Here is a 15,074-nt window from a genome sequence, read left to right as displayed (position 1 = left end):
GTGTGTGTGTGTGTGTGTGTGTGTCCTTACTGCTTTTGTTTCATTGTAAATCTCTCTCTCTCTCTCTTTACCTGCTTGTTAAGGGTGACAAGGAGGGGAGGGGCTTGTATAATGTGGCGCTACAGGAAGAAGAGGAGCAGGAGGAGGAAAAGAGAAGAGGAGGAGGAGGAAGAGGAGGAGGAGGAAGAGGAGGAGGAAGAAGAAGGAAGAGGAAGAAGAATAGAAGAAGAAGGAAGTTGTAATGAACAGTAATAATAATAATAATAAAAACACAAGGGTTAAAATTTGATAAACGAGAGAGAGAGAGAGAAGAGAAAAAAGAGAGAGAGAGAGAGAGAGAGAGAGAGAGAGAGAGATGCACCTTATTTAATTTCTGAAGTTCTGTAATGAGTTAATTATGGCCGACCTGTTGTTGTTGTTGTTGTTTTTCATCTTCCAGGAGAGAGGGTAAAAGAATCCTTGTGTGTCTGTTTGTTTGTCTGTTTGTTTGTTTGGTATGAATCTCAAAAGGCGACTTATACTACAACAACAACAACAACAACAACCACCACAACAACAACCACAACTATCACAACAACCACCACAACAACCACCACAAAACCACCACCACCACCACAAAAACAACCACAACTACCACAATCACTTACAACAACAAACCACAACTACCACAATCACGTACAACAACAACCACAACTACCACAATCACGTACAACAACAACCAACAACTCACCACAATCCCTAATTATAACCACAATGTCAACACAATTGTAAATATAATCACCAGTTAATGACCTGATTATATAGAGGTGATTAATTAGCCTTGTTAGGTAATAGTGGAGATGGTATTGTGGGTAATGAGGGGAGGGGAAGGGGGAGGGCAGGGGGGGAGGAGAAGAGGGAGGAAGGGAGGCAAGGGGAGGCAGGGGGGAGGGGAGGGGGGGGAGGGGGGAGGGGGGAGGAGGAGGGAGGGGAGGGGGAGGGGGAGGGCAGGAGGGGAAGAGAGGGGAATGGGGAAAAGGAAGAGGAAGAGGAGAAGGGAAAGAAGGAAGGAGGAGAGATGAGAAGAATATTTAAGATACCATTAAAGAAAATGAGAGAGAGAGAGAGAGAGAGAGAGAGAGAGAGAGAATTCCTATATTATCCCACCACGAGTACTTTCATTCCATTAGTGAAAGCATCCTTACCTGTAGAAAGTAATTAGCAAGAGTTAATTAAAGGGAGAGAGACAGGTGTACAGGTAATGAGATAGATGGACAGGTAGTGAGATGGTGTCTGTCTGTCTGTCTGTCTGTCTGCCTCACCCCGATTTCCCTGTGTTTAATACGTCATCACCACCACCAGTGACGTCATACCCCCCAGTGACGTCATACCCCTGAGTTGCCGGTGATCGATTAAATGTCTCGTTAAGGTGGAAAAAAAATCGGACGAGAAAACTCCACAGATTTTGATCAAACTTTCTTCTTCTATCAGGTGTGAAAGTAGGTGAAAGTAGGAGCATTATTTAATTCTTTTTCAGTCTTCACGAGGGTTAGGTGACGTGAGGAATTTACCTTAGATAAAATTATAAAGAGGTGGGAAACTGTGGCTTCTGGACGTCATAGATGGATCGATTCTTACTGGATTAGGTAGGAGGCTGGGAGGGGGGCTGAGGAGGGGGGGCTGAGGAGGGGGGGGCTGAGGAGGGGGGCTGAGGAGGGGCTGAGGGGAGGGGGGGGCTGAGGAGGGGGGGGCTGAGGAGGGGGCTGAGGAGGAGGGGCTGAGAGGGGGGCTGAGGAGGGGGGCTGAGGGTACTATCTCCCTGTATGACCCCTGCCACAGTTACTTTTATGACAACATTAGTGAAGCGGAGTGTGCCAACCCACGCCTCTAGACACACTTACTTGTGTGTGTGTGGAGAAAGCGAGTGATCTAGCTTTAATTTTAAGGTCCAAAGAAGATAGGAGAGAGAAAGAGAGAGAGAAAAGAAAAGATAATTATTACTTACACACATATACACACACACACACACACACACACTAAACAATAACACTGGCCATTAATTAACAGTAACTCTTAATTACAGGAAAGTTTTAATATTCAGGTAAATGTTTTTTAGGTCATAATGAAGGTCAATTAATTGTTGATATGTAATTATGTGTGTGTGTGTGTGTGTGTGTGTGTGTGTGTGTGTGTATTTTGTATATGTATTTTGTATCTCTCTCAGCATCTTGGAGACATCTCTTGCCCCCTGGAGACGTCTCAGTATCTCACGTGGGCTAAAGACGGGCAATTTGTCAAGGTGTCGCTGTATTGAATATTAAATGAGGGGAATTGAATGTGTCTTACTTTTCTCCCCATATTCTCCCCATTTCCATTTTCTCCCTTATTCTCCTCAATTTCTCCCATTTTCTTCCCAATTTCTTCATCCCCAAAGCAAATTTTTTCCCCATAATCTCCCCAATTCCTGTAATTTCCCGATTTTACTCGTTATTTCTCAATTTATATAATCTCCCCACAATCTTCCCACCACCCCAATATCTCCCACAATCTCCCCCACCCCAATATCTCCCACATAATCTCCCCACCATCCCATAATCTCCCCACATATGAGGACATTTAAGATCTTTTAAGAATTTGTGGTCAGGAGGCCGTGTTTGGGGCGTTGACCATGTTGATACAAGTTGGTGGGTGAGAGAGAGAGAGAGAGGAGAGGGGAGAGAGAGAGAGAGAGAGAGAGAGAGAGAGAGAGAGAGGGAGAGAGAGAGAGAGAGGGAGGTGAGAGAGAGGGAGGGACAGGGAGGAGGTAGGAGAGAGGGAGGGAGGGTAAGAGGGAAGGAGGTAGGAGAGAGGGAGAGGGGGGAGGGGTGAGGGAGAGAGGGGGGAGAGGGAGGAGAGGGGGAGGGTGAGGGAGAGTTCAGAGAGTACACAGCCTGGGGTGACGCTCTCGATGAACGGAGGAGGAAGAGGGAGGGAAGGAAGAGAAGGAGAAGAAGGGAGAGAATTAAAGGAAAGGAGAAGTGAGAGAAAGAAGTACAGGAGAAGGAGGGAGAGGACGAGGACTAAGAGAAGGAAGGAGGAAGGAGGAGAAGTAGAGGAAGAAGGGAGTGGAAGGAAAGGCAGAGGAGGAGGAGGGAGGAAAGGAGGGGAGACTAATCCTCTATTCCCTCACCCCAGCGTGTGTGGGAGGAAACAAGCTGGGATATAAGATATTGTGTTTCTTCCTCCTTCCCTCTCCCCTCAGTCCTCCTCTCCCACCCCCCCCAGTCCCTCCCCCTCCCACCTCCCCCCAGCCCTCCCTCTCTCTCCCCCCTCTCCTCAGTCCTCTTCCCCTCTTCCCCCACTTTCCCTCCCTCAGTCCTCCCCCCTCAGTCCTCCCTCTCTCCCATTCTTCCTTCACCTCCTCTCCCCATATAGGCCTACCCATTAAAATCATAAAAAATTATTTATCTATTAAATTCAGGACAAAAAATAGGCCTAAATAATAGTTACTTTTGTTTAAGGAAAAAATAAATAAAAAATAGAGTTGAAAGTTGAATGAAATGGTTTGTGTGTGTCAGGTCAGGTCAGGTCAGGTCAGGTCAGGTCAGGTCAGGTCAGGTCATACACCACACAGTACAGGAGTCAATGTTTGTGTTGTAGTAATGAACTTAAAGGCGACACACAGTAAAATGCGGTTCTACTCACCCACTACAAGTATATATGTTATTATTTTTATACTTTTGGGGATTTGTGAAAGAGATTGTTACTTACATTACTCTCTCTTTCTCTCTCTCTCTCTCTCTCTGTTTTCTCCTTCTTCTCCATTTCTCACCATTCACTATTCTTCTTTCCTTCCCTCTCCCCCTCTCCTCCCCCCATCAACATCCTTTTTCCGCCTTTTAAAATCTCCTTCTAATTGCTGCGAGATGGACCTGGGAAGTGTATTTGACGAAGAGAGAGAGAGAGAGAGAGAGAGAGGTTCCATCTTCTTGGTAGTAAATGTTCATGTCTATGTATGTATGTATGTATGTATGTATGTATGTATGTATGTATTACGTGTATGTGTGTGTGTGTGTGTACGTGTAGGACTGTGTTACATGTTTCTGGAATAAACAATTTAGGAGAGTAGGTCACCATCTGTTTGGTGCTGTGTGGGCGTGGGCGTGTGTGTGTATGTACGTGTGTGTGTATGTACGTGTGTGTATGTAGTGTGTGATGTACGTGTGTGTGTGTCGCAGGTACTAATTAAAAGGTAAACAGTTGAACTTAAGGTCTATTGGGGGGGAAATTTTTAGTTGGTATGCAAATTAATGAGTTGGTTTCACACTGTCACAAGCTGAGTGTGGGCAGGGAGAGAACTAGGAGGGGAGAGGTGAGGGGAGAGAAGGGAGGGAAGGGAGAGAGAAGGGAGAGAACTAGGAGGAGAGGTGAGGAGGAGAAGGGAGGGAAGGGAGAGAAGGGGAGGGAGAGGAGGGAGGAAGGGGGGAAGGAAGGGAGAGAACTAGGAGGGAGAGGGGGAGGGAGGGGGGGGAGGAGAGAACGATAGGAGGAGAGGGAGGGAGGAAGGGGGGGGAGGGAAGGGAGAGGTGAGGGGAGGAAGGGAGGGAAGGAGAGGAGGAAGGTGAGGAGGCTGGAGGAGGAGGAGGAGGGGGAGGTGAGGAGGAAGAGGAGGTGGTGATTGAAGAAGAAACAGAGGAAGAGAGGAATGAGTGAATGAAAGAAGGGAGGAAAAATAAAACAGAGAGAGAGAGAGAGAGAGAGAGAGAGAGAGAGAGAGAGAGAGAGAGGTCTTCATTTTTCACCAACATCTACCTATTCTCAGGAGCCGCCGACCCCAACACATTACCTCTTTGTAGGATAATTGGATTTCCCCACGACTTACCCAATTACCTGCCCAATTACGTACCCAGTTTCGTACCAGATTACCCATTTTTGTAACCGATTTAAATAGGAACGTCTTCCCTGTGTATGGCTGGATTAGTTCTTTTGAAATCATTAACTCTTATTTGTTCAGGTGAGAGACAGAGAGACAGGCAGGAGAAGACAGACAGGCAGACAGGCAGGCAGACAGACAGGCAGACAGGACAGACAAGCAAGACAGACGCGGTAGCTGCACACAAGTCTTGGTACTAATGTATGTCCAGGATCTTGTCTGTCTGTCTGTCTGTCTGCCTGTCTTCGTCTGTGTGTCTGTCTGTCTGCCTGCCTGCCTGTCTGTCTGTCTATACCTGTAGCAATTAATTACAATCAAATGACGTTAATTATGTATTTTTACCTGTAACTACCAATTAAATACACTGTAACAACCTGTATTATGTATTTTCCAGGTGTATAATGAAGGTACAACGTGTAGTGGAGCGAGGAGTGTGGTGTGTCGTGGTTACAGCCGCTGTGTTGATGGTTGTTACAGTGGCTGCACCTCACCAAGATACCAAGACTCAAAGTAAGTTGAATTCCCTTGTTATTTTTTTTGGTTATTTACGTGATTTTGATGCTGATGATGATGATGATAACGTGTTTTTATTGCCCGAGGTCAAAGGTTACGGTTTGAAATGTTAATATAATCTGTTATAGGCAGTGGTTTAGTGGTTATTGCACTCGCTTCGTATATAACAACAACAATAACAACAGCAATAACAAACACAATAACAACAAGAGTGTAGAATAACATCATAACTTTACCCCCAAAGCAACCCGCCGTCTCTAGTCACATCCCGTCTAGCTTATTATAACTTTGAAGAGTTATTAAAGTGTGTCTTGTTCGTATGTAAGTTAATTAAGTGGTAATAATAGCACTAATGAAGGGTAGAATCCACGCGTATGGGGGTTTGGTGAGTTCTGATCATCTCTGTCTGTCTGTCTGTCTGTCTGTTCTGTTCTCTCTCTCAGTACTTCCTGGTCGAGATAGCAATGTCAACAAGGTGGAAGTTCGCGCCAAATGTTACCCGGAATCAAGGCTCCACCCCGATTGGCTATCGATTAGTTATTGTGGCTTATGATTGGCAAGTATGATTCATGACGTCACACACTACATTAGATGGCTTGTATGACTAATGACCTCATCGTGTACTTGTATTATGATTGGCTGTGATAAATAATGACGTATTAAAGTGATAGGTGATTGGTTTATGAATCAGTGTACATGGAAGACACGTCGCCCCCTATTTGACCCTAAACTGATAGCTGATTGGTTGTTAAACCTTGTGACGTGATGAGCGTTGATTGGCTGCAGTGGACCGTGTCGAAGCATTGGATTATGCGGCCGCGAGCTGTGATTGGCTGGACTCAATCCTCCGCTCACATTGTCGTGAAATGTAAACACTGTTGATTTATTTAATACAGTAATGTGATTTTACCTGTGTATGTACCCCTGTAATTTAGACCTGTATGTACCTGTAGATTAATTTATCTCCTTCCTCATTCCTCCACCTCCATCATTTTTTCCTCCTTCCTCCACCATCCTTCCTATTTTCCTCTTTCTTCCTCCTTCCTCCTCCCTCCCTCAACAGGTCAGATAATAATCGCTCTCTCTCTCTTTCTCTCTCCAGATGTCAAGAAGTCTTTCCCAGCTCAGGTAAGGAAGGTTAATTTACCTGTTGACCATGTTACCTGTCCGGTGAGTGTGTGTGTGTGTGTGTGTGTGTGTGTGTGTGTGTGTGTGTGTGTGTGTGTGTGTGTGTGTGTGTAACACAGATAATATTAACAGTAGTTAGATTAGGTTAGGGTAATTTATGTTAGGTAAGGTTAGGTTACCCAGGTGAGGTAATCTTCAGGTAACCAATTTCTCCATGAATACCCAAACATTTTAACACGTGTCTAATAGCCTCTGACAATCTCCAACTTGTGAAGCTTCGTCAAAAGTTTGTAATATGAGACAAAGTTTATTACATTAGTTAAAAAGTTTGTATTTATGAGTTGGTCACGTTAATGCGGTTAGTAAAAGTTTGGGGTTTGGGAAGAGAAAAGTTTGTAATGGACGAGTTGTTGTGATATAGAAAGTAACTGGTACGGAGTTAGGTCAGGTCAGGTTAGGAGGAGGTTAGGCATAAGTTATGTTAGGTCAGGTAAGGGTTAGGTTAGGTTAGGGTAGGTTAGGTCAGGTTAGTTTAGGTTGGTTGTTGTTAGTAGGTTAGACTGTGTGTTATGTTAGGTCAGGTTAGGTTATTTACTGCTTACACATAATCTGTTGTTTACCAGTAGAGTCTCCTGCATAAATCACCTGTTTTTGCCATTTCCCTTCCTTTGTGTAAAACTGTTTGATGGTGATGAGAGGAATAGCTCCCTTAACGAGGAGGAGGAGGGAGAAGGGGGAGAGGAAGGGAGGGAGGAGGAGAAGGGAGGAAGAGGAGAGGGGAGAAGGGAGAGGGAGAAGAAGGGGAGAGGGGAGAAGAAGGGGAGAGAGAGGGAGAAGAAGGGAGAGAGGAAGAAGGGGAGAGGGAAGGAAGAGAGGGAGAAGAAGGGGGAGGGAGAAGAAGGGGAGAGGAGAAGAAGGGGGAGAGGGGGAGAAGAAGGGTGAGGGAGAAGAAGGGGAGAAGAAGGGGAGAGGGGAGAAGAAGGGGAGAGAGGGAGAAGAAGGGGAGAGGGAGAAGAAGGGGGGAAGGGGAGGGAAGAAGGGGGAGAGAGGGAGAAGAAGGGGAGAGAGGGGAGAAGAAGGGGAGAGAGGGGAGAAGAAGGGGAGAGAGGGAAAGAAAGGGGAGAAGGGGAGAAGAAGGGGGGAGAGAGGGAGAAGGGGAGAGAGGGAGAAGAAGGGGAGAGAGGGAGAAGAAGGGAGAGAGGGAGAAGGGGGAGAAGAAGGGGAGAGGGAGAAGAAGGGGGAGAGAGGGAGAAGAAGGGGAGAGGGGAGAAGGGAGAAGAAGGGAAGAGGAAGAGGGGGAGAGAGGAGAAGAAGGGGAGAGAGGGAGAAGAAGGGGAGAGAGGGGAGAAGAAGGGGAGAGAGGGGAAGAAGGGGAGAGAGGGAGAAGAAGGGGGAGAGAGGGAGAAGAAGGGGAGAGGGAGAAGAAGGGGGAGAGGAGGGGAGAAGAGGGGAGAGAGGGAGAAGAAGGGGAGAGGGAGAAGGAGAGGGAGAAGAAGGGAGAGAGGGAGAAGAAGGGGAGAGAGGGAGAAGGAAGGGGAGAGAGGGAGAAGGGGGAGAGAGGGGAGAAGAAGGGGGAGAGAGGGGAGAAGAAGGGGGGAGAGGAGAAGGGGAGAGGGAAAAGGGGGAGAGGGAGAAGAAGGGGGAGAGAGGGAGAAGAAGGGGAGAGAGGGAGAAGAAGGGGAGAGAGGGAGAAGAAGGGGAGAGAGGAGGAAGAAGGGGAGAGAGGGAGAAGAAGGGGGAGAGAGGGAGAAGAAGGGGAGAAGGGAGAAGAAGGGGGAGAGGGAGAAGAAGGGGAGAGAAGGAGAAGAAGGGGAGAGGGAGAAGAAAGGGGAGAGAGGGAGAAGAAGGGGAGAGAGGGAGAAGAAGGGGGAGAGAGGAGAAGAAGGGAGAGAGGGGAGAAGAAGGGGAGAGAGGGAGAAGAAGGGGGAGAGAGGGAGAAGAAGGGGAGGGAGAGGGGAGAAGAAGGGGGAGAGAGGGGAGAAGGGGGGAGAGAGGGAGAAGAAGGAGAGAGAGGGAGAAGGGAGAGAGGGGAGAAGAAGGGGAGAGAGGGAGAAGAAGGGGAGAGAGGGAGAAGAAGGGGAGAGAGGAGAAGAAGGGAGAGAGGAGAAGAAGGGGAGAGAGGGAGAAGGGGAGAGAGGGAGAAGAAGGGAGAGAGAGGGAGAAGAAGGAGTTCCTTAACAAGTTTACTGACCTGGACACACACACACACACACACACACACACACACGCACACACACACACACGCACACACACATGGGGAAAACAAGCAAACGTACACACCAAAACACAGACAGACACAGGGCAATAATAGGAAAATCCTCAACTAAGGAAATAAAAGTTTTGAAGAGACGTCTGGCACAACACTGGAGAGAGAGAGAGAGAGAGAGAGAGAGAGAGAGAGAGAGAGAGAGAGAGGACAACAAGAAGAAGTGATAGGAGGAGGAGAGGTGAGAGAAGGAGCAAGAGAAAGAGGAGGGAAGAACAAGAGGTGAGATGAGGAGGGAGGAAGAGAAGGAAGAGGGAAGAAGAACAGATAGCAGGAGGAGGAGGACAAGAAGAGGGGGAGGAGGAGGGAATAAAAAGAAGAGGAGAGGAGGAAGAGGAGGAGGAAGATCTCTCACTGGACAAGAGACCAGAGTTAAATTATCTCTTCTGTGTCGAGTGAAATGGTGAGAGAAATTGGTTCCGCTCTCACCTCTCACTTGTTTCTCTCACTTCTCCCACTCACCTCTCACCCTCTCACCTCTCCCTCTCACCTCTCACTATCTCCCTCTCACCCTCTCATCTCTCATCTCTCCCTCTCACCTCTCACTTGTTTCTCTCACTTCTCCCTCTCACCCTCTCATCTCTCACCTCTCATCTCTCCCTCTCACTATCTCACTCTCATCTCTCCCTCTCATCTCTCACCCTCTCACTATTGATGTCAGTGAGGCAAGGAGAGCTTTTACCGCGTCTGGTGGGTGGGCAGTAGGTGGGTGGGTGAATGTGGGTTCGTGGGTGGGTGAGTGGGTAGACAGGCAGATAAATGGGTAAATAGGGTGTGTCCTTAATACACACGGCCCTCATAATTACCATATTAATTAGGTCACACCTCCCTAACTACCCGTGTAATGATGCTTTAATGAGGTCACCTTTATAATGAGTTGTTGTGTTTAATTAGTCTCTCTCTCTCTCTCTCTCTCTCTCTCCCCTTCCCACCTATGCATATATAGTAACGGTCTTAAGCACGATTTCTCTCTTCCAGGAAAATCGAGTTTCTGTCCCGATTTTCTTACCTTTTCCACCGATTTTCTAACCTTAACACACACACACACACACACACACACACACAGACACACACATTACTCGTGTTAATTAAAGTTAATCTAAATATAAATTAACAAAATTCTTCGTTAAATTAACAAACTCAGGATAAACTGGGCAATTAATTAACATAGTCTGAGAGAAGCTTTGTTTTACCGGGGGCAGCGTGCAAACAAGCGGCTATATTGTAAACATAACATGTAAACAAATGATCTTTCAACATGTCAGGGACCCTTAGTGTATCACAGTCATATTGTAAACAAGTGGTCATATAGCAAAACATGTAAACACAGTCATATAGTAAACATGTAAACACAGTCATATAGTAAACATGTAAACACAGTCATATAGTAAACATGTAAACAGTCATATAGTAAACATGTAAACACAGTCATATAGTAAACATGTAAACAGTCATATAGTAAACATGTAAACACAGTCATATAGTAAACATGTAAACACAGTCATATAGTAAACATGTAAACACAGTCATATAGTAAACATGTAAACACAGTCATATAGTAAACATGTAAACACAGTCATATAGTAAACATGTAAACACAGTCATATAGTAAACATGTAAACACAGTCATATAGTAAACATGTAAACACAGTCATATAGTAAACAGAAAAAAACACCTGCATATATAAACATACACTGAGTCAAACACACCTTTTGTAAACCTAACTTAATCACCATCTTACACCTCCAATTAGGCACCAAATTACCTGAATGATATTTTGAGAATCTTTCACCTGTAATTATAATATTCAGGTAAGTATATAATTGCTTTTTATCTTCCCATGAAAACACAATTACACCTTGATGATTGTGAATTGGTCTTTCTAATTACCTGTTGTCTTGTTCACGAGGTTCTCTCTCTCTCTCTCTCTGTCTGGGTGAAAATATATGACAGGTAGCAGTAATTAAGTGTTGTTTTCGTTATTCTACTTTGTTTTGTTGTTATAAATTCTGTCGTATGCAAATTAGTTTGTCTGTTGTTGTGTTAAGGGTGTTTACATACATACATACATACATACATACATACATACATACATAACAGACAGACACATACATAGTCTCCCTACGTAGCCTACATATACAAACAACCTCACACACACACACACACACACACACACACACACACCAACCTCGTTAACACACTATAACATCAGGTCACATCGGTTATTAATGTTATATACGTTTGAGTGAGCGAATCTTGGCTGTCTTGTCTGATATTGGTGGTATGGTAATGTGAAAAGATGCGGGATGGGAGATGGAAGGGGTGATGGAGAGGTGATGATGAAAGGAGCGGGGTGAGGGGGTGGAGTGGAGAGGGAGGGGGTGGCGGAGAGGGGAGGGGGTGATGGAAGGGGGGAGGTGGGGTGTTGATGGAAGGGGAGGAGAGAGATGATGGGAAGGTAACATTATGGGAAAGGGATGATGGAGGATAATGGGAGGGAACAGATAATGGGATGAAGTAATGGGAGGGGTGATGGGATAGGATAATGTGACGGATGATGGAAGGGACAGCTGTGTTAAGTGGCCTCTCACCTGGGCAGGGTACAGGTGAGTGGGATCGATGGTGAGGGAGAGGGGTTAGGGGGGGAGGTGAGGGAGAGGGGGGAGGTGAGGGAGAGGAGGGAAGGTGAGGAGGGTGAGGGAGAGGGTCAGGGAGGGAGGGGTCAGGGAGGAGAGGGGAGTAGGGTGAGGGAGAGGGGGAAGGTAAGGAGGGTGGGGGAGAGGGCAGAGGGAGGGGGTGGGGGGAGAGGGGTCAGGGAAGGTGAGGGAGGGGTGAGGGAGAGGGGTCAGGGAGGGAGAGGGAGTAGGTGAGGGAGAGGGGGGAAGGTAAGGGGCATCATTCTCAAGGTCGTTAAATCGTCATACATTAAATCGGTAAAACATACAACCTCCCCGATATCAGATCATCAGTACCTTAATATCGGGTGCAATTTCAATTTACCGATAACAAGGATTTCTGATATCGGCAAATTACTCGATGCGAAGTGAATATTCTGAGACCTACTGTGTATATTTCAGTATATTCGTGTATACATGACACTTATACATACTTAATACTACTCTATGTATACCGGTTGATGTATACATATTGTAGTTTGTTATTGTTTATACATATATTAAAAAAATGTGATAAATTGTGGGTTTTTTAGGGGTTAAGTGACGCTTAAGTGGTTTTTGGAGTGGCACTTAAGGGGTGGGTATGAGGACACGTGTTTAGAGGGTGATAAGAGGTAGTGGGGGGAGGGGGAGATGTTAACTTGCTGATAATAACACGTGATAGCTTGATTGCTCTCTCTCTCTCTCTCTCTCTCTTCTTCTCTTTCCTCCCTCACTCTCCCTCCCCTTGCTCACCTTCCCACGCCCTCCTCTCCCCCTCTCTTCCCTCCCTCCCTCACCCTCCCTCTCATTCCTCTTCCTCACCTCTCTGACCCCCCCTCCTCCTCCCCCACCCACCTGTCACCACCAACAATTTCAACTTAAATGAACCAATTTCACCAACTGACAATAGAGATGTTTTGGGGGTAAATGACTTTTCGCTTTTTAGTATCATCTAGTTTTTCGCTGTTCAGTATTGATGATTTCGTTGTTAAGTATTGATGGTTATTTTCCCCATAATTACCAACCACCGTGTTATTAACGTTACCAATAATGTTATTAACCGCTTAATTACCATCACAGGTGTTATAAAGGTAACCAATTAGGTCATTACACACCTAATATAATACACAAATGAGTTAGGGAGGAATCGAAGGCGGGTTTTCATGCACACAGGACGAAAAATCGAAACCATTCCCCCAGCACAATGAAGCAAGTGGGTGAGTGCTATTTCGGTTGGCACTCTGAGCGTCCAGGTAAACATGGTGCCAGGGTTGGGTGCCAGGGGGTGCCAGATAGGTTAATGGTGTTGTTTGTGTGTGTGTGTGTGTGTGTGTGTGTGTGTGTGTGTGTGTGTGTGTGTGTGTGTGTGAGTGTGAGTGTGTGTGTGTGTGTGTGTGTGTGTGTGTGTGTGTGTGAGGTGTGAGTGTGTGTGTGTGTGTGTGTGTGTGTGTGTGTGTGTGTGTGTGTGTGAGTGTGTGAGTGTGTGTGTGTGTGTGTGTGTGATGTGTGTGTGTGTGTGTGTGTGTGTGTGTGTGTGTGTGTGTGTGTGTGTGTGTGTGTGTGAGTGTGTGTGTGTGAGGTGTGTGTGTGTGTGTGTGAGTGTGTGTGTGTGTGTGTGTGAGGAGTGTGTGTGTGTGAGTGTGTGTGTGTGTGTGTGTGTGTTGTTTGTGTGTGTGTGTGTGTGTGTGTGTGTGTGTGTGTGTGTGAGTGTGTGTGTGAGTGTGAGTGTGTGAGTGTGTGTGAGTGAGTGAGTGTGTGTGTGTGTGTGTGTGTGTGTGTGTTGACTCATGGTTGTTTGTTTAACCCTTGTTTTATTAGTCACGGTAAAAGTTGAAGCGCATCCAATTGCCTTTGTCTGTCTGTCTGTCTGTATGTATGTATGTATGTATGTATGTATGTATGTATCTATCTATCTATCTATCTCTGTATGTATGTATGTATGTATGTATCTATCTATCTATCTATCTCTGTATGTATGTATGTATGTTTATCAGAGACTTCAGGTACTTGATGGTGGTCTGTTCGGTGAAGGTACACACACAGGGGTGGACATGTGTGCGTGTTTACACTTCATATACAACACCCACAAGTGACTTCTGTCTCGATTTTTCTTGCGTCTGTTTATGTTTTGACGTTAAAGTGTTTGTAATTATCTACTAGTGTGTGTGTAGTGTGTGTGTGTGTGTGTGTGTGTGTGTAGTGTGTGTGTGTGTTTTGTGGTTGTTTCGTGGGGAGATAAGGAGGGATATATCTACGACTCTCTCTCTCTCTCTCTCTCTCTCTCTCAGCTGCCCCTCAGAGAGAAGTAATGTCGTCAGTATAAAAATAATTGCGTCAACATTTCACCAGCAGTGTTCCTACATTGCAATAATTACCTTCCTATTTCATTTAACTATCTGCTATGTGCTTCAATGAACTCCACTAACTACCTAACCAAACCTAACATTAACCTAAACTAACATTAACCTAAACTAACTTAACTTAACACTAACTTAACCAATCACTAACCTAACCTAACACTAACCTAACCTAACACGAACCTAAACTATCATTAACCTAAACTAACCTAACCTAACCTAACACTAACCTAACCTAACCATTTCATTTTACGACACAAAAGGTTAATTATCCCAATGTAAACCTTTGTCTCCCTCCATAGATTAAAAATATGCAATAAATGTCAGATTTTTTCGCAATCAAGCAGAGAGAGAGAGAGAGGGGGAGGAGGGGGGGAAAAACTGACAGACAGACAACGACAGGGAGACAGACAGAGGAGGGGGAGGAAGGAAGAACGAGACAGACAGACAGAAAGCTAGATAAAGAGACAGAGACAGTCCAACATTATAAAAAACTATTCCTCTCAAATATCAATATAATCTCCCTCAATCTCTCACAATATCCCTCACCAAATACCTTTAATCTATATCAACGATCTAAAAAAAATATTCATCGCTGAGAGAGAGAGAAATATTCTTTAAATGTTAACCAAATATCAAGATCGTGGAGGTAATTTTTGTCTTCCTCGTGTTTTGCAGTGAGGGATATGGTTCATTGGTTTCTCTGTTAGGTTAGATACCCGGGTTCGATGTTCTGAGGCCATAGAGGTTTTGTGTGTGTTATGTTAAGATGGTTGACCCTCGTGTATGGGAATGGCCGGCCCAAGGACCACCTAGACGTGAATTTGTTTAAGGTGTAGAAGCTGTCGCCAACACAATAACCACACCCTAAGTTAACGAGTTGCATGACCCAGTGTTAAGGAATAGTTCGAGAAGACCGGACAACTCGCCAACTGCACTGGCTAACCATTACCCCGGAATACGATCCGCAAATCGATTAACATCCAGGTCCCCAATTACTGCTGGGTAGACAGAGGCAAATGGCGTAAAGAAACTTGCCCATAGTTTCACCCTGCCAGGAGATCGAACCTGGGTTCACTCGCTTGCTAGGCGAGGATGCTAACCATTACACCCTAACATAACATAGTCTAATCTAACACCAAGCTAACCTAATCTAACACCAAGCTAACCTAATCTAACACCAAGCTAACCTAATCTAACACCAAGCTAACCTAATCTAACCCCAGCTTATTTTACCTAAAGATTAACCTAACCTAACCTA

At 45.5% G+C, this 15,074-nt stretch overlaps 1 protein-coding gene across 3 annotated transcripts in view; it reads left to right on the top strand.

Annotated features, from left to right (window-relative positions):
* LOC121856404 overlaps positions 1-15,074 on the top strand; it is a 61,049-nt gene that overhangs the window by 25,835 nt on the left and 20,140 nt on the right. For all 3 annotated transcript variants that reach the window (XM_042351986.1, XM_042351984.1, XM_042351985.1), the window contains 2 exons: positions 5,286-5,401; positions 6,507-6,532. In XM_042351986.1, coding sequence (XP_042207920.1) covers positions 5,286-5,401; positions 6,507-6,532 — 142 coding nt within the window. The remainder of the gene's footprint in view (positions 1-5,285; positions 5,402-6,506; positions 6,533-15,074) is intronic.

The sequence above is a fragment of the Homarus americanus genome, unplaced genomic scaffold (genome assembly GCF_018991925.1).
Source record: "Homarus americanus isolate GMGI-L3 unplaced genomic scaffold, GMGI_Hamer_2.0 scaffold48220, whole genome shotgun sequence".
In the NCBI taxonomy this organism is placed as follows: Eukaryota; Metazoa; Arthropoda; class Malacostraca; order Decapoda; family Nephropidae; genus Homarus; species Homarus americanus.
This window is presented reverse-complemented; position numbering and strand designations above follow the sequence as displayed.